The following is an 18,495-nucleotide window of genomic DNA, read 5'->3' as shown; positions in this document are numbered from 1 at the left end:
GAAACAACATGGTGAGGATTTGTTGATGCCACTGACATTAGCCTTATTGAAAGGACAGGCGGGTGACAAGTCTTAAAGCGGTTTTGTTGTTGGGGGGTGGGGGGGCGGATTAAAAATAGATTAGGCTTGAAAATACAGCTTCTATCACCACTGTGTGAGAAAGGCTCACACGGTGTCAGTGGATCACTGTATTTATTTCAGTGTGAAGCCGGCAAGTTCCCGCAGTGGATCTTATTTAACATCAGATTGTCTGGAATACGACTCAGAGTGACACTGATGATGGGGCCGATGGTGTCTGCTTTCAGATCCTCAAACAGGGGCCGAGTCCTAGAGCATTGTTTCCATTGAACAACAGCTGAGATAAGTAATCCTTGTCAGTTTAGTTCAGGGTGTCACGCTTCTTTAAACCAACTCTATCAGCAGCTTGCAGGAGAAAGAGCAAAACAAGCTGTCTGATAATGAGGTACACCTCGTATATATCGCACTTCTGCTCTTTCCTTTTTCTGCCTCGCCTTATATCTTCCTGATGATCACCTAACAAGGGATATAGATGAAATGCATTTCTAGAAACGTAGCTGTTTCTTTTTCCTGCCGCTGAACTCTGTCCTTCCTGCAGATGAATGCATCCTGTGAAATTTCCAGCCGCAGCAACACTTCCCACATCTGTATTATTCATACATGTCGCGCTGTCGTCCACACAGATTTGTAAATAAACATGTATATTTCATGGGCTTTGTGCAGAAACACTTAATAATTCAGCATTTTCTCTCACGCAATAAAAGAGAAGACTAGCTAAACTCACACCAGGTGTTTATAGATCTACCTCTCAGCTCTGAGTTGCACTTAATTTAAAGAAACGCTGGCAGTGTTACTGTGCACAGTCCATCAAAGCTCATATTTTCAGCTGAATCTTCCCCACTGAGCAGGAGTGGTGCCTAACGCTAAATAAAAACAGTGTTTTGAAGGTGCACCATTAGAGGCAGAGAAGAAGGAGAAGAAGAAAAACACCCTTTTAGCCGGAGAGAATGTGCCTGACATTCTGTCGTCTAATTTCAGCTGACTGGGGTTGAATTAGGGGAAGTATCTGCACAAACCCGACACATACTAATGCTCTGGTGCAATTAGGAGGGAGCTGAAATGTGTAATGCCACAGTGTCTTCTGCTCAGATAAACACCAGTTTCCATGATAGCCCCTCACACTCAAGCCACGCTTCGATAAAATCAGGTTGTTTTTAATGCTGATTGGAGGTAAACTGAATTTATGCTGATGATCTCTCTGTCTCTCTCCCGCTTCGGATTTTTGCTATTCATGGCACACATTTATGCAGTACACTCGACTGAGTTTTGCCAGCGCAGCAGAGGCTAGCAGTGAGATTCACTTAACAACTTGAGTGCACTGTACAAGCTGGAAGTGTTGTAGAATCTCAGCTTTGCCAGTTAAGAGTGTTGGAGGAAAGCTGCTCATTCAGCAGATGGAAATCTGTGATGCATTCTCAAATAGCTGTGTCCTACCAGTCAACTCATTAAAGAAGTGTAAACTCTTCACATAAAGGTCTACGTAAATACCACTGAGTATGAACACAAGTGTAAAAGTGAGTACTCCCACATCTTGTATTATTTTAGAAAGAGGGTGAATTATATACAGTCACAGAGCAAATTAAATGACTGTGACTAAAGCAGCATCTGCTGAGTGAACCTGTAAGCCAGGCGCTCAGTCCGTTACTGCCACAGGGGTACATGCTCTCTGCCACTAACACTAACCATTAACATTATCATGCCTTGTGGAGCTCTAATGTCTGTTTTTTAATACTTCCTTGCTCCCTGAATTAGCCACACTGACCTTTGAAGCTTTCCCACAAGCCATTCACGCCTCTCTCCATTCCTTTAATGTTCCTCTCTCTTGCTGCCGTCACTCCACTCATTTGTTAGAGGCGGCGAGGAGAGATCAAACACGGAGCGTCGCAGCTTCCGAGGCTTCTCTGGAGCCGTATCACCCCCTAACATTCGTTGTCATTTTGCTTTGTTGTTAGTTGCGACTCTGGTGCTTACGTCTGTATGATTTCACCTTTTGTTTATGAAGCGGTTTGTGTGTGAGTGGGTGTTGGGTAATGATCAATTTGAAATGAAATTCTGTCATTTGAAGGGCAACTTCAGCTCTCTTCTCAGATCTCTTACTATAATCACAGGAACCCAACATACCATGTGACTGTGGTTTGAGTCATCCTGGAGCCTGTGTTAGCATGCACTGAGTCAGAGACAGGTGTCCGCTGTATCACAGGGTTTCCAATTTACCTGAGTTACACGTGTTTGTCACTGCTTTCTTTTTCTTGTCATCTTGCTCAATTGCCAGCGAGCACACTGAAGTACAAATAAAGCCACTCAGTCCTTTAGAGACTTCACAGGAAGTCTGTAAGCTTTACTGTCTTTTCCTAAATATGGATATAAGCAGAAGCGCACACAACCTCACGGCGTAGACTGGGGCCGGCTGCTTTTGTGATTGTGTTGACTGGAGGTACATGTGCAGTCCTGGCACAGCACAGGCCAATCTGGAGAACTGGCTGGAACATGACGGATGTATTGCTAGTAGGAGGAATACGTTATCAGCAGGTGGAGTTGCACAGGGCTTCAGCCAATCAAAGCAGCCCATCATGTGACCTTCAAAGCACAAATGTACACATACAGATTTGTTTCCAGGGATATTCATTCGTTAAATTAAGGCTGCAGTCCTCGTGGTTACAGTGACGCTTATGGGTTTTTACAAAGTCCAGTTTAAGAGTGAACCTGGAAGGTCGTGCTTGAAAGCGATAAATGCTGTTGTTGTTCCTCACTGAGCCTGATGTTTATCCCCTTTTGACTTTCATTCCTGAATGTGATACAAAGGTGGACTTCTTTTCTATTTCCCTGCGTCCTGATAGCCAGTATCTCTTTGCTTTCACCCTCTGAGGGTCAGTGATATGTAGTGATATGTCTGAAAACTGTCCAGAGTTTCTGCACATTGCTTACAATATATGCAGTGGTAAGAGGTTTTAATGACCTTATGCTCCCTGATGGAACTGCATTGCTTCAATATGCCGATGATCTTCCTTCTGTGGAAACCTGCTAAAAAAATGGCCGGTCAAGCTCAGAGAGCGTCGCTTGTGAAGCTGTAGTTTTGGGTACATTTGGGAAAATATAACATAAAGACAGGGATGGGCTCTTTCCTAGGCGCTCCACATGTTAAGTTTTGTTCATTAAGTTACTCTCTTGTCTTCTTCATCCTCTACGGTGCTTTAATGTCTTTGCATGTCTTTGTGTTCTTTTGCCTGACTTGATAATGTCGTAGGTGCCCAGTTCCATGCATGTGAAAACTGTATAAGAACAGAGGTTATTACAAAGCTAGTTTAACAGTGATTCAGTGAATATACAATCTACCACACTGACTGTAACAAAACAAATTCCAATTCTGAAATTATAAACCTGCTCTAACTGCCTCATATTTCTAATGCACTGTGTGAGAGAGGGCTACTGAAATAGATATTTGGATGTTAATCACATCAAGTTGCATCTTTAGAAATGGAGAAATCAGTGTCCTGAATCACAGGAGTGAATTGAAACCTGTGTGTTGTAAGTGATTCATCGGGCTGAAGCTTTGATATGCCCTTTGTGTGCATCTCTTCTGCACGGGGGTTCTCTGCTGAGCTTTTCAGCATATCTGTTCCTGTCTGATAATCGCTTGATAATCACTTACTGTACTGAAATACCTCTCGCCTGCAGTTGTGCTGACAGAGAAAATGCATTGTGTAAGCCCAGTCAGGCTCCATATGGGTCCGCTTTATGACACTGATCCAAGTAGAAAATGATGATTCTCATAAAAGTTAAGCTCTGACAGCTGAGGCAACAAAAAGGGAGCATTTACACTTAACAACTTAGGAGAAATGACTTGTTTGAATAATGAAAAAAGTCCGTGTCATTAGCTTGGCCTGTACTTTTAATAGCTCCGTCTGCCACCTTCCCTCTTCATCAGTGAAGGACCGGGACTGAAAGATAATGTTTTTATCTCCAGGGGGAAGGAGTTTGGTCATGATGTGGACTTTATCGTGACCACGCCGGAGCTGGACAGGGAGAGGACTCTGCTACCAGACATTATTGACAGACTGGAACAGCAAGTAAGTATGGAGATGTTGAACTGTCTCTTATGAGTCAGATTTAGTGTTTTCCCTACAGTTTATAAAATGTGAAGGCAGCATTGGTTTAAACCCAAATCACTGAATTTGAGTAGATTTTGGAAAAGCAACTTGTGAATGAATTTATTGTAGGTGAAGGTTGATATAAAGATATAATGTAAAGAGCAAACAGGACAATGCAGAATACCCTCTTGAAATTTAAAATCATTGAAACTGTAGAGCTTCAAAAAGCTGTTTGTGTTTCTGTATCCCGTCCGATCAGTCTCCTTTTTAGGTAACAATATAATTAACTTAACGCTGGATCATGAATCAACATCTAGCAGCTGCAGTAATTATGACAGAAGTTTTTAATTACTACTGAAAACAGCAAATTAAACTTAACTGGACACCATCCATAAACATGAATGTCCGTGACTGACCAAGCGATGAAGTCACACCATTGGTTGACGTTTCCCATCAGCCATTGCTCAGTTAAAATGACTTTGTGTGAGCAGTTTTTATGACGTCATCAGGTAGTGCGACTTGTTTTTGTTTGCCCGCTCTGCTCTGGTGTCAGGTGTTTGCAGACTGATGCAGAGTTCTGCATGATGAGAGCCGCCTGCCTGTCGCTGCACAGCTAAAGCAGAAACTGTTGGTGTTAATGTCGAGTTAACACCAGCTGACAACACTGTCAGCAGCCCAGCAGTAGCTCATTCTGTATGACCATGTACAGTCTAGACATATACTAGGTTTTTACTCTTTAGACATTCTGAATGAATTACAGAAGATGGAAACCGTAGTTGTTATAACATCCCACGTGTGATTTAGATATACGTTAAAAAACCTCATAAGTCTGAGAGTCCGTCCTTTTGTTGTCACTGGAGGATTTTCTAGGTTAGAATATGAAGAATTTACAGCACTTTTCGCCTTCTTAAGGTCATACTGTATCTCTGTGCTGCACGCTGCATGTTCGGCTAATAAGGCATTAAATGGAGTTGGTCACCTCTCCATTATTCAGAACTGTGTCCTTGGAAACTTCCAGCAGCCTTTTCACAAAACATAGAACTGAAACGTGGTCAGGGCTCTGCTGATTTAGCCGCCTTTAATGGAAAGAAATTGGAAAAAGGTGAGTGAATCAGGTAAAAGAGAAAGAGTACAATTTAGAAGGTTACTTAAAGAACTTTTAGCTAGGTTTTCAAGGAGCATGGACACCACAGGTGAATGGAAAATGGATCCTTTAATGGAAAATGGGCAAAAAAGAGAAGTGGGTGAGAGGAGGGAAAAAGGAGAGGCTGAAGTAGAAAGTGAGAACAGTGAGAAAATGTGTGAGCGAGAGATAAAACATAAACAGACAATGCTAATGGCAGGCTATGTTTACATACACGAAATGGTTTAATTATGGGCTATACTCAAATGAGGACAATTATTTGCTGCTAATATCACAGTAATGTGACAAATATCAACGTGCTGCAGAAGTGTCCAATTAAAACCCAGCACATGTTGACACATTTATCTAATTTGTGTTAAATAAAGGTCTTAATCACAATGGTGCAAACAGAAGTCCAGTGTGTTCATATTCATACGGACTGTTTTCTGCTTTTACTTCATCCATACAAGATTATATGTCGGCTAGCAGAAGGCTAGCTCTGTTCAGAACGTCAGACTGGAGATAATTAAAGATGATTAAAACTGTTGTAACGTATTCAGTCAGCATTCTGGGATTACGCACACCTGTACAAATGAAATACCTTATATCATGCAGACAGATCAGTTTCCACTGAACATAATGACACAGCACGTCACAGCAAAACTGGATCTCCAGAACCAAATGAAAATACATTACGGACAATATCACTTACAGAAAATGTACAGTACACGACATTTTGTGAAAAAACAAAACAAGCATGTGGAAGGACTTTTCTTTGTCAACACAGCCTCCTCCCTCAGATAAATGCGTAGCTGGAGAGGGTCATGAGAGGAGACAAGTGTTTGATGAAGAGCAGGACCACGCTGGCTAGTCTAGCTGCCGGCTTCTTTTTGTCATCACTAGGTTTAAAAATAAATCCCTCTGCTCCTCTTCCATCTACACCTCCACATGCCTCCGCTCCTTCAGAGGTCCATCCTGACGATAATTACCTCCTACTTACTGTATGTTATCACGGGAAGCTCTCACCTCTTGCAGCCACTTAAATTCACTATAGGTAGGGGGGACGAGGTGAAGGTGCGAAAGTCTGTGTGAATGCGCGGGGATAAGGAGGTAGAATGGATGTGAGACAGTGAATTAGGTGGGTAGGGCAGGTGTTAAGAAGGCTTTAGGAGCCTAAGAAGGGACATTGTGATACAACCGGAAGCTCTCTTCTCAGCGGCTGGATGGAACGAGGATGGAGAGGGGACTGTTCTGCAGGGACGAGGACACAAGAGACAATGATTAAGTGGAGGTAGCAGAGGTTGACTCTAAGTCATGTAACCTTGTCATCTGCAATCAAGCCCCTGGGGGCACACGTGTCTTCACTCAGGCCTAATATCATGGGCAGCCCCCCTCCCCTACCCATTCAGCACCCCCTCCTCAGCCTGCAGGGAGTTAAAAATACATCTATCTAGAAACGTCCTTGTAAAAACGGGTTCATCATTTTTTCTCCCTCCTCCTCCTCCTCCTCCTCCTGCTGCTGATATTCTGAAAGCATAACTTGGGGGCAGAGGCAAGGTCAGTCACCAGCTTCTGTGGCAGACAGATGAGATTCAGCTTGGCCCTGGTAATAGCAACGGAGAGACGGAGAGGGCCGCGTTTCATCCTCCATCCATCTGTCATCTGTGGCTCTAAATACTGTATAAGTGCTGCTTTCTGAAGGCTGAGCTGTGTGTATGCATTGCCGCCATTATAATGCCATTCAGCTCAGGCTTTATTGTTCTGCATTTGGTCCATGTCAATATGGTTAGGGATGGGAGAGTTTTCCCTTTGGTTGAATAAGTGATTCAGACAGAGCTGCCCATACTGCTGAGGTTATTTCGCAGTCACATGGAGTTAGTCACCCTGAGATCTAAATAAAATCTGAGCAGTAACGGCCACTTTGACTGACATCGAGAGGACACACAGACAGACAGACAGACACACAAACTGCTGCACTTTAATTTCAGCAATCAGCCTCTTTCATTCCGACGAAGCTGCGAATCAAAGTCAAAGTGCAGTTCAAAGGCCCCCGGCTAACACGCGCTAATCTGCGACTTGAAGGCAGGTTTTGAAGTCTCTTTCTGTGAGTCAAAGAGAATGTGAGATGAGATCAGAGCGCCTCGTCCTCTGGATGCAGGTGGCTGAGTTGGCCACTGTGACCACTCTGCACACTCTCAAGAAAAGACCCTGAGTTATTAGCCAGATAGAAAAAAACCGCTCAGCTTTTAGATCACAATTTCAAAAGTCATGTTCACTTGACTCTTTTTTTTCTGCAGCGCTCAGAGGCGAAGCTTTGGGGGAAAGATTATCTTCCCGCTGTCCTCCTCTGTAATTCCCTCTGTAAACAGTTCTGGTGGAATAAGCTTACTCTCAGATGCTCGCTGACATTACCTGCTGTGTGGGAGATGATTACAGAGCGCTATTGGGCTAAACAGCCCCCGGCGATGCTGAGACGGGGAACTTCATGACATCCTGTTTTTATGGTGGATTTGTGAGCGTATGTGTGTCAGACTGAGAGGAAGCGGCACGACTGTGTGTGTGTGCGTAGGCAGGAGGGCCGCAAACCTCGTCGAACGAAGGACATCCATATTCAGGTACTTAATGGTCTGTGCAACTGTCACCATGACGCATTAATACTTTTCTCTGAAGGCATCAATAAGATTCAAGGCTGAAAGAAATGTCCTGCCAGGAGGGACCAAAATATCTGCTGGAATACTGGAATAAGCAGTGACCTACATTTGCGGCCTTTCGTATGAGATGGGCTGCAGACCTTCTCCCACAACTTGTCTGAAGTGGGGCTCGAGGGGATTTTAATTTCAGATTAGTCAGTGTTTAAGTGCTTTTATGCTGTCATTCTGGCCTCATTATCTAAGTGGGAGCTGTCACCGCCTTTAGCTAAGCTATTACAGAATGTAAAGGGAACTTTAAGAATCCCTCTCCCTGCCCATTATTGGAAGGTGAATGGTTATCTGTAATTGCAGAGGCAGAGCGATCCAGGGGCGCCGCAGAGGGTGACATCAAGAATATTTTGCCAGTGATTGCACGACGAACGAGTCCACCCCTGAGGGTAATTAGAGGAGGGAAAGTGAGGAGGGGGCTTGCGATGTCTTTGAGATCTGCTCCCTGTGTGTCACTCAAGGTTTTCACTGACCCCACCTTGGCTTTCCCCAAGTGCCCTCTGGGAAACGCTGCCCTCCTCCTCGTCTGACAACGCCTGCCGTCCGACGGTCAGGCAGGACTGTTTAGTAGCGGCTACTCGCGCTTCGCTGACAAGGTGTTGAATGTTTTGTGATCAACCTAAGTCATCGGCTGGACAGGCAGAGTGGCCGCTCGCTGCACTCACTTCCTCAATTATTGCTCTTTAAGGAGTGTGCAGCAGATTTATGGCCAGTGAGAGGAGAGTAGTATCGCAACAATTACGCTTGGCACTGGAATTAGATTGACAATTTGTAATCTTAATCGCCTTAACACTCCTGGATCCAGGGAGAAGCATAATCATCCAGGGCGAGGCCTGGAGGAAATCAATTCACAGACTCACAGTCTTTTTCCTTTCTCTCCTTTTCTGTCTTTCTTGCTATCTACTCATCCACCTATTTCTTACTTTCTCCTACAGGTTGAACGCTATGTTCTTTAACTCTCTTGCACTCAGTCCATTTCACTCCTCTCTTCACTTACGGCTTTGTTTCTCATCAGTGGCCCTCTCCCCCTCTCTCCTTCAACACGCTGACATCTTACTTGGCAGAGATTTCCATTATCTAAGGAGTGGAACCATTTACCAGGGAATGAGCTTCAGCCATCTCCTATGGCTGACTGGAGGCTCGTCTCTCTATTGGATCTTACACTCAACCCCCCCCCCCTTTTTTTTCACCACTCTGGGTTCAAATCAGACTGATGACAAGTCTGAGCAGATGTTCACACAGTAGTCCTTCTACTGGCATCCATAGCCCTGTGGCTGCCTTTGTTCTTTTGTCAGGATAAAAGTCACAGTTTGTTTTAAGTTTACTTTGTTCTCAATTTAATCACTGAGCAGATTTCAGCCGTGTTTTCATTTAGAAGTATCAACATGATTTTACTGCAACATCTGTAAGACAGCTCTTTTTGAGTGCAACATTGCTTATGTTGTCATACACAGGGTTTTTAAAAATACGAAAATACACATTCAAATTCCTAAAGTGTGCTGAAAAAATGGTAATGAGGTTTTCCTTAAAGCTGCGACAAGTCTGACAGAGTGGAAACAAAACTAAAGAGTCTACAGCAGGGGTTCAGCTGTGGCCAGTTTATTCATCATTGGGGTAGTCGTCACAGTTTTACAGGCTGTCGCCCTACATGTCAATGTTTTATTTTTTTTCCCTTTTATTTTTATTTATCAGTAATTCTTTTCTCTTTGCAATAAAACTTAAACCTGGGCAGCTCATTTTACCAGTGACTGAGTCATTGCTTAAAGCAGCACATGGTCAAAAACACAAAAGGTATTCTTTGAGTTGCAGTAGCGAGACTTGAAATGTAATTGATAGGTTAACCACGTTCATTTTTAGCAGGTATATTCTGTTTTTTTTAACCATGTTTACCATGTTAGGTTAGCTAACATTTGCTAATCAGGAGAAAGTCATTAGCTCTGCAAGCATTTGGTCAAAAACCAAAGTAAACTGAAAAGTTAACCCGAAGACAGAGCTACAAATGCCGACCTCGTGGTGACGTTTGATGAAATACCAGACTTCCACCAAAGTCGTCAGAATTCATCGTCTGGGACCATGAATGTTTGTACCAATTTTCATTTTAACCCATCCAGAGTGTTATTCCTAGCATGGCTAAAAAGTGAAAGAAATTATTACAGAAACTATTTTCTGGACATCACAAATGTGCTATGCCTGTCCTGTAGTCTGCTCCACATAATCCTCAGAAAAGTCTTCTCATTCCTCGACTCGCTGTTTTAAGATTGCAAATATCAACCTCGTTTAAAGAAACATGACCTTGACTCAGCCAGTTTTAATACCTCCAGGCTGCCGTTTGTCTCCAACATTATGAAGAATCTGATTTTAAAGAAAAGCTGCCGTGCTCATGGAAAGCAATAACATTTTGTAAGAATTGCAGTCAGGACTCTGACAGCAGCTCCACAGTGTTGACATTTTGAATGATCTTATAATGAATCAGGAAACAGGGTGGTGCTCTGTGATAGCACGGTGGCAGTTAAATACAGAATCTGGCCACAAATGATCCCAAAGGCTTTTACTAGGTTTCAAATAAAGGGCTGCTTTTTCTCTGGCTGTACATGAGCGGTTCTCATCCTACCTTTGCTCTACCTAAAGTCTCAATTGTAGGTCAGACGGGGGGAGAGACTGTCGTCGACTGTCAGCCAGACCGGCACTCGCTGCTACACTGACAGTAGTCTTCCAGTAAAACCTTTGCACTTGAATGCATTAATGAAAATTGCATCAGTTTTGGATGTACAGCAGCTAATCTGTGACAAAAGAGAAGTTGTTTTGATTGACTGGACAAAAGTGAATCTGTGGGCCTCTTAACAAATAACATCAAGCCGTGCAGTGAAGCATTTTACTCTTAATTGTGCTTTTTGATCCAAGTTAAAACCTTGAGCAGTCTTCCAGTAATTGAGTCTTTTAAAATATAAAAGAAAGAATGAAATAGTTCCTGCCAGTCAGTGGCAGACATTATCATATAGACTTTTATAGCCTCCTCTCCTCTAAATTGCTGCACTGCTGGCAAAACATGACTCAGGTCTGGTGAAATCCTCAGTGCTTTTGACCACATCACTTCAGACTGCTCTAGTATCAGCTTTAGACCTGATGAAAGACTCGATTGATCAGATTTAAGTCTGATCAAGACCTTGCTTATAGATTATACTCCAGTGATTTTAACCTTCTCTGATCCAGTGTGCAGACTCTGATCCTCAGATAGGCCTGTTTTTGGCTGCTCTGAAGTCTGGACTAAAGATGACCGGCTTTTTGCTGTCAGGGTCTCTGGGTGCTCGTTTGAGCTTGATAGACTGTCTGTCCTCCTTAAGGTCACTCACCAAGACCCATGGATGCTCTTTCATGATTTAACTTGCTTGACTGAATTTAAGGTTCATATTTATCCTTTAAAATTTCCAAATATTGCTTTGTTTTATGATTATAGAGAATATTTTATGGGCAGGGCTGTGTCAGACAGAGAGGCTGGAGGTTCTTTGACACATACCACCCACTTATACATTGCTGCAGACCAAGCACAGCACTCCCCAATGTCAGGGGCCTCCTCCAGCAGGACACAACACAAAAACTGCTCAGAAATGTCTGGAGCAACACGACAAAGAGCCCAGTGTTGACCTCTCCTCCAAACTTCCCAGATCCAGCATCTGTAGGACCTGCCTAAAACTGTGTAGGTCTCCCTTCATGGACATGGGAGTTCTGGGGGTCATTGGCGGCGAGTCCTCTGGGTCCTGTGCATTGTGGGGTGGGGCATCCATAGATATATATTCGTTGCTAAAATGCTTTATTTTCTCTCTTTCCAGGGCATCTTGCTCTACTGTGACTACCAGGCCTCCACCTTTGATATAACCAAGCTTCCCAGCCACAGGTTTGAGGCCATGGACCACTTTGCAAAGTGCTTCTTGATCCTGCGGCTGGAGGGAAGCAAAGTGGAGGGAGGTCTCAACTGTGCCGAGGAGGACAGAAGGGGCTGGAGGGCGGTGCGCGTGGACTTGGTGTTGCCGCCAATGGATCGTTACGCCTTCGCCCTCCTGGGCTGGACCGGCTCCAGGGTATGAAGGATTACAGAGACTGAATGACAGTGAGGTAGCTGCAGGTGGAAAAAGGAAAAATTACTGTACTTCGTGATTAATAATTCATTGTGTGTGCCAACAATGAAGTAAAATGTTGCTTGGGTTCAAGAACATGATCAAGGTCAAGGTCTAGACAGACTTTATTTTGCCGAAAAGGGGTTTAATTTGCAGTCTGGTTCTGGGGAGACATACATTTTACACAGCTAAACCACCTTGAAAGAAACTTGAAAGATATTGAAAATCATATGAAGTTGTGCAAGTGAATAAAAAAAAACGTCTGTAATATCTGATATCAAAAAACCTTCATCCTAATGACATAAAAAACAGTCCAGGAAGAAGAAATACATTCACTATTTCCTTTCAATGCCATAAAAACAGACAAGTAAAACAGATATTTGATTTCAGACTATTGATCCTTGTCTTCCACAGCAGTTTGAGAGAGACCTGAGGAGGTTTGCTCGATCAGAGAGAAGGATGCTTTTGGACAATCACGCCCTGTACGACAAAACCAAGGTATCAGTGCAACATTAGATACACGACAAGTGGAACTCATTTCTCTCTCAGTTAGCTAATGAAAAAAATCAGCAAAGATTTACCTTTATACAAGTGTCATACCTGAGATAATCACTATAACTTCATGATTTATTTTATGAAATGGCTTAAATATACACAAAACCCTGGAACTGGTGATTTAATTATATTCTGCAGGCACTTCCCTGCTAGCTGTTCCAAACCCTGATATTTTCAGAAAAAACATGCCAAAAAAAAAGCTATATATATATATATATATATATATACACACAGCTCACTGTACAAGCTGCAAACAGAAGCAGCAGAGTGTTTAACCGAATTCTGGCTTATTTAGCTGAAAATATGTTTGGGAGTAGATATATAATTTTGAGTTAAGAATCACTTAAAACATGTTTATACTTACTGCAGCCACCACTGCCAACAAGAGGCATTATGGTCTATGTGGAGCCACTAAATACCAGATTTATTCAAAAGGGATGAGAGAGGCACAGATTTGTTTACACTTCTCTTTTATTTGTATGTATAGTGTCAGATGTTTTCCTGTCAGAGAGCTCTCTCAACAGTTGTGTTATTCTGTTATGTTGCATCTTTACTTTAGATTCAGACAGGTAAGATAAAACCTGTCCAGGACATCCTGAAGTTTTGGGCTGGCCCCATAATTCATGTATGTTAGTTAGTGACTACTGTTTGGATTTCCTGAAGATTTTTACTGTGTTGTCCATGGGTCTGTGTTTTGGCTTCATTTCTGTGCAGTGTGCATCAACAAAAGAGCTTTGTTACTTGATTCAGAAAACAGCAGTGTCACCACCGAACTACTGAGAAATGCCTCCACTTGTAGAGACGTTACTGCCCAACACTGGTTACTGAATCACAGAGCAAACTGAATGGATGGTGATTCAGAGGTCTTAAATCTGGCTTGTCTCAGAGAGGACATGATATACTATATGATATAGTACTATATATATATAGGCTACAAACACAGAAGTAGAGTGTGAGAGAGTGTGAATCAAAATCCACCAGCAGAGACCATCAGGTTTTCCTCTTCCCCCCTCTGACTGTGTGTTTATGATTCTGCACAGTGAATTACTGCCAAGCACTAGTCCTCAAAGGTTATTGGAAGGATTAGGGGGCTGCTTGTCCGAAGGTCTCAGCATGAGAAAACTCTGACAAATTATCTCCAATTATTCTGTGCAGTATATGTTTCCACTGCGAGTGAGCAGAAAGTTGATACTGGAGCGAGAGCAATGTTTTTAATTATAGCACCGTGCTCAGTGGGAGGTGGGCGGAGGATAGTGGGCCAGATGCACACACAACTGAATGCACAGTGTACATGACTACATCACAGCTGAGTTGAGTGGGAAAAAAAACACATCATAATGTTTCAGTATGTGAAAGCAAAAGTAAAGGTAATTGCATTGGGGAGTTCATTTACACATTTCCTAATTAAATAAAGCACATACCTTACACTGTGGTATAAAGGAGAGTAAATCTATTTACGGCACAACTCATCATCACCATTTAACTCTTTGCTTGCTACAATTTCTAGAACTAATTAGGTTTTAGACTTCATATTCCACGTGTGAAAATCAGGGTTGACAACAGGTGAGAGGAGCTCAGAGGCAGAGTTCACAGATGCCAGTGATTTTTACAGTTTCCATGAAGAGAGAGGGAGCTGGAATAGTTTGCAATATAATTAAGATAAAGCCAATGGCAGAGCAGGTGATTGCGACTTTGTTAGAGATGTTTTGATCAATGAGGCCTCTTGCAGTCTTTCTATTAAATCCAAGCCATTTGTCTGTCAAACATCAGCTGGAATTGCACGACCTCAGCTTTCTTTTATCCTCACGCCTCTGATTTACAGCTGTCAGACAGTGAGATACGCTCCCTACCAAACCTTTAGCACCTTTTCCACCAAACAGATCCTTAGAGCCTAAACTCAGAAACTAAATCAGGGATTAAAGTCTTTTTTTGACATTTGTGTTTCCAGCACATCTGAAGAATCATGAAGATTAGGCAAATTAGTGCGATAGTGTTGTATAGGCAGTGTTTTACACAGTCACCTTGTTTTCTGTAGTCTACTGATGTTTGATTTTGACGTACAGAGATGGAGAGAAACTGAAACATGCTCTGCTGTTTTATGGTCATTTGTTTTCTTTTCAGTTTGTTCATAAACATTACTCACAATTTCTGCTGAGAGCCAATTATTTGATTAGTCTGTTGACAGAATGCTTAATTTCCAACAATCTGTGAATCAGTTCATCATTTAAGTCATCTATGAAGAAAAATCCAGTGAGGCTTTGTTTCTCGAAACTATTAGTTCGTATTTTTAGCCATGCAGAGAAGTTATTTTCTGTTTTCAGTTCTGACAACAGGTGTGATGAGCTCGGAGGCAGAGGTGACAGATGGCAGTGATTTTTACAGTTTCCACGCAGAGAACAACAAGTCAGGGAGTTTTAATATCTTGCAATGTAATTAGAACTGTAGACCAAACAAATGTAGGTGCATTTGAGATGTTTTGATCAATGAAGCCACTTGCAGTCTTTGTATTAAGTCTAAGTCGTACATCAGTTGGAATTGCACGACCTCAGCTTTCTTTATCCTCAGGACTCTGATTTACAGCTGTCAGACAGTGAGATACGCTCCTGAAAGTGCCTGAGAGTAAACTTAAAAAAGATTGACATGCCTCTTCAGCTGAAGAACTCAATTATTCAGCAGGGAAAAGTTTATAGTACTGGCAAGACAACAACAGAAATTCCAGGGAACGATCAATCTTTGTGGCAGGCATCTCCGTAGCTTGTGTTTATCTCGTCCCTGCGACTATTCATTGTATCCTGTAAGGCCCGTCTCATTTCCAATGCATAGGGCAGAGAGGCAAAGCCGTTTGAGTTGCGAGCAGAGCGGGACAAGGGTGTGAGGCGTATCATCGCACGGATCGACAGGGGAGACACCCTGTCACCGTGATGTCCCGTCAGCGGCTCCCCGGGGGACAGAGGTCAGAGTCCCCGGGATCACTGGGTGGCAGCTTCCTGACAGATATTATACACAAGCAGCCAACTCAGATGGTGTTTATTCAAATGCAAGGGCAGAGCCAGGCTTGCTGACAGTGCAGCCATCCGTGCACTGGAGTGGACAGGGGGAAATCACACACAAACACACACTCATTCTTACACAAATGTAGCATGTGTTTGCTGGAGTTTGATGAGGTGAGAAAGTCTCTGAAGCTTTAGAGTCTATGAAGTGAGAAGAGGGAGAAAATGTGAGAACAACAGGAGATTAAAGCAGATAGCTCTCAGCTTTTGAGGATGTTGAGGATTTAAAAGTGCAGTTAAACTATTTATACACACACACACACACACACACTCGCTCACTTAAGCTGCGCCATCACTTCCCAGGCTGGTTTCAAGGTCAACAGAAAGCTCAATGTGGTACATTCACACAGAATCACATCGACGGTGTGACCCGTCTTTCATTCCCCGCTCCACATCACAGCTGTAATTAACGTAATGAAGATCAATTAACTGTCCCGGTGTCTGTCCTGTCACCGCCTTCACACAAAGCTGACTGTTCACCCCCGGACAGGAGAGGAGGAGTGTCCCCTCCTTTTTGTCCATGCTCATTAATGGACTCGATGCGTGGCTAAGGCCGCGTGATAATGGTGCTTTCATCTTTTTCGTGTCTCTTCTAATTGGCCGGTGGTTTTGCAGAGGTTCGGCGCTGCTCATGTGACTGGTGTCAGAGAGGCAGGGGAGCGATGAGGACTGATGTCTGCTTAAAGGGGAGACATCTCAGCTAAGGACCAAAGGCGGTCATTTAGAGGACTTTAATCTTGTGGGCTTCAGACAGACTCTCAACGGGTACAAGCTGGTTTCCATCTTATTATAAAATACTTGGAAAAAAAAGATTAGAGGGCTATAGTCAAGCTAATGATCTCCTCCCAATTAAGAAGAGACTCAGGGGGAATCCTTGAATCGCTGTGGGAGAGAGCTGGACAACGGTCACACACAGAAACAATGACTTGAAGCTAACGCACAGCAGACATGTTTCCGCTCTGAGGCATTTACTGTGATTCAGTTTGTTCGCACGGGTGGAAAATGATGTCATTTGAACACAGGTGCCACCAAAACAAATGCAGTGAAATGGCTGAAAGTGCAGGTTCCAGTCTAAAGTGGGAACATATAATACAAACCCAATTACAGGGAATGACCCCACAACACAGGGGTTTATGGGTATCAGGAGATGGGTGGTGACAGCTGGAGTTCCTCGTGCTCATAAAGCCTCAGCATAACAGAATGAACAGACTCTAACCTGTGTTGAGATTACAGGCTGAAGAGCTCAGTATACTGTGAAGTTTGTTTGACCTCCACCATTTTCCCCTCGGCTTCTCCTCCTCCTGCTGAATCCTGTAGTTCTCTGAAAACACCAGAACATCAACCTTGAAATCAGCAACAACACAGTGTGTTACGGAGTGGTTTGTGGTTATTTAATTCTGCTTTGAACACTTCCTCTTAGTTATGAAATAATTAGTGGATTAATTTATCAGTTGAATGTCAAAGAATTTTCAGACAAAGCTTGGTATTTAAGGAAGTCTTCAATGGCTTTGGAAAATGATGCTGGTTATTTTTCATTATTTTCTGACATTTTAAAGTCTGATAGAGTTATAATTGAGAAATCACTAGATAATTTAAACTGAAAATAACATTATTAGAATAATATGGCGAATTAGAATCAAATTGAACAAGGTGGCATGTCGTTTTAATGCCTCTGTGCAGGTATTTTTTCAGGTTGTCTTCTTGTGAACACAATATCTCGGTTTGACCTCCAATATCTTTGGAGGTCTCTAACAGTAAAGTTGCAGACAAGGCAGCTAAAGCTGAGAGCTTTAGATCCAGGTGATCGTCATGTATTCACTTTGACATGTGATGCATTAGTTCAGTCACTTTCCACCGACATTTTGACTTGTCATAGTAGGAATTAATGATGGCTCTGTTCTGTTCAAGTGTGAGAGTGAGCATGAACAATAGCAGGATCCTGAAACTGCAGCAGCTAAATGGAATCCAGCCATCATTAGTGTTTTTATTCACACCCTTTGCTGTTCCTACTGTGACATGTCAAAATGTCCACCACGCTCATAGTTTCTGGGGGTTTCTGAGACATTTTGTGGTCCAGGAGCCAAATTCAGACTCTGTTCTTGCTGTGGAAAAGTGCTGTTTTTACTGAGTCAGTCTGGGTTTCTTGTGACTGTGAAACAAAATTGATAGAAATGGACATTTTTTGCCCCCTGCTGTGATTGATACGACTGCACCTCCGCTGTCTGGTTTGGCCTGGTAACTGACATGGAGGCGTCCTCTGAAAATGACTGTGTTGACCAGCGTCAGTATCTGGCCGCTGCGGTTGAATTTTAACTGGAGTGCAGGTCTGAGGGAGTGATGTCGGCCGGGGGAGTTGGCCGAGGAAGGGGGGGGTGGGAGGGTCTGTGTGTCCTCTGCTGTAAGTCTGAAGGTTTGTGATAATTAATATGTGTAGTGGGCTTGATGAATGAGGACAGGTGGAGGATTTCATCATGCCTAGACAGACTGACTCCCTCCCCGGGCAGGAGGGAACCATGACCTGCCCAACACTTCGAAAAAACACACCCCTTTACGTGTGGCAGGGTCTACCCTTGAACCTCACTCTGTGTGTGTGTGTGTGTGTGTGTGTGTGTGTGTGTGAGTGAATACTCAGTGGTGCGTCTCAGGTGTTCCCAGGCTGCAAACCAAGGTACACCTGTTAAAATGTGTTCATGTAAATGCAATTCGCTGTCGTTTTTTCCTGCCTATTTATGCACACTTTCACATACCGTGTGCATGAAGTGTGTGATATACTGTGAGTGTGTGTGTGTG

General features: G+C 43.1%; 1 protein-coding gene across 2 annotated transcripts in view; it reads left to right on the top strand.

Annotated features, from left to right (window-relative positions):
- Positions 1-18,495, top strand: part of dntt (deoxynucleotidyltransferase, terminal) — a 69,956-nt gene that overhangs the window by 32,160 nt on the left and 19,301 nt on the right. For both annotated transcript variants that reach the window (XM_051076561.1, XM_018681090.2), the window contains 3 exons: positions 4,043-4,145; positions 11,816-12,064; positions 12,515-12,598. In XM_051076561.1, coding sequence (XP_050932518.1) covers positions 4,043-4,145; positions 11,816-12,064; positions 12,515-12,598 — 436 coding nt within the window. The remainder of the gene's footprint in view (positions 1-4,042; positions 4,146-11,815; positions 12,065-12,514; positions 12,599-18,495) is intronic.

The sequence above is a fragment of the Lates calcarifer genome, linkage group LG16_LG22 (genome assembly GCF_001640805.2).
Source record: "Lates calcarifer isolate ASB-BC8 linkage group LG16_LG22, TLL_Latcal_v3, whole genome shotgun sequence".
NCBI classification, from domain to species: Eukaryota; Metazoa; Chordata; class Actinopteri; family Centropomidae; genus Lates; species Lates calcarifer.
This window is presented reverse-complemented; position numbering and strand designations above follow the sequence as displayed.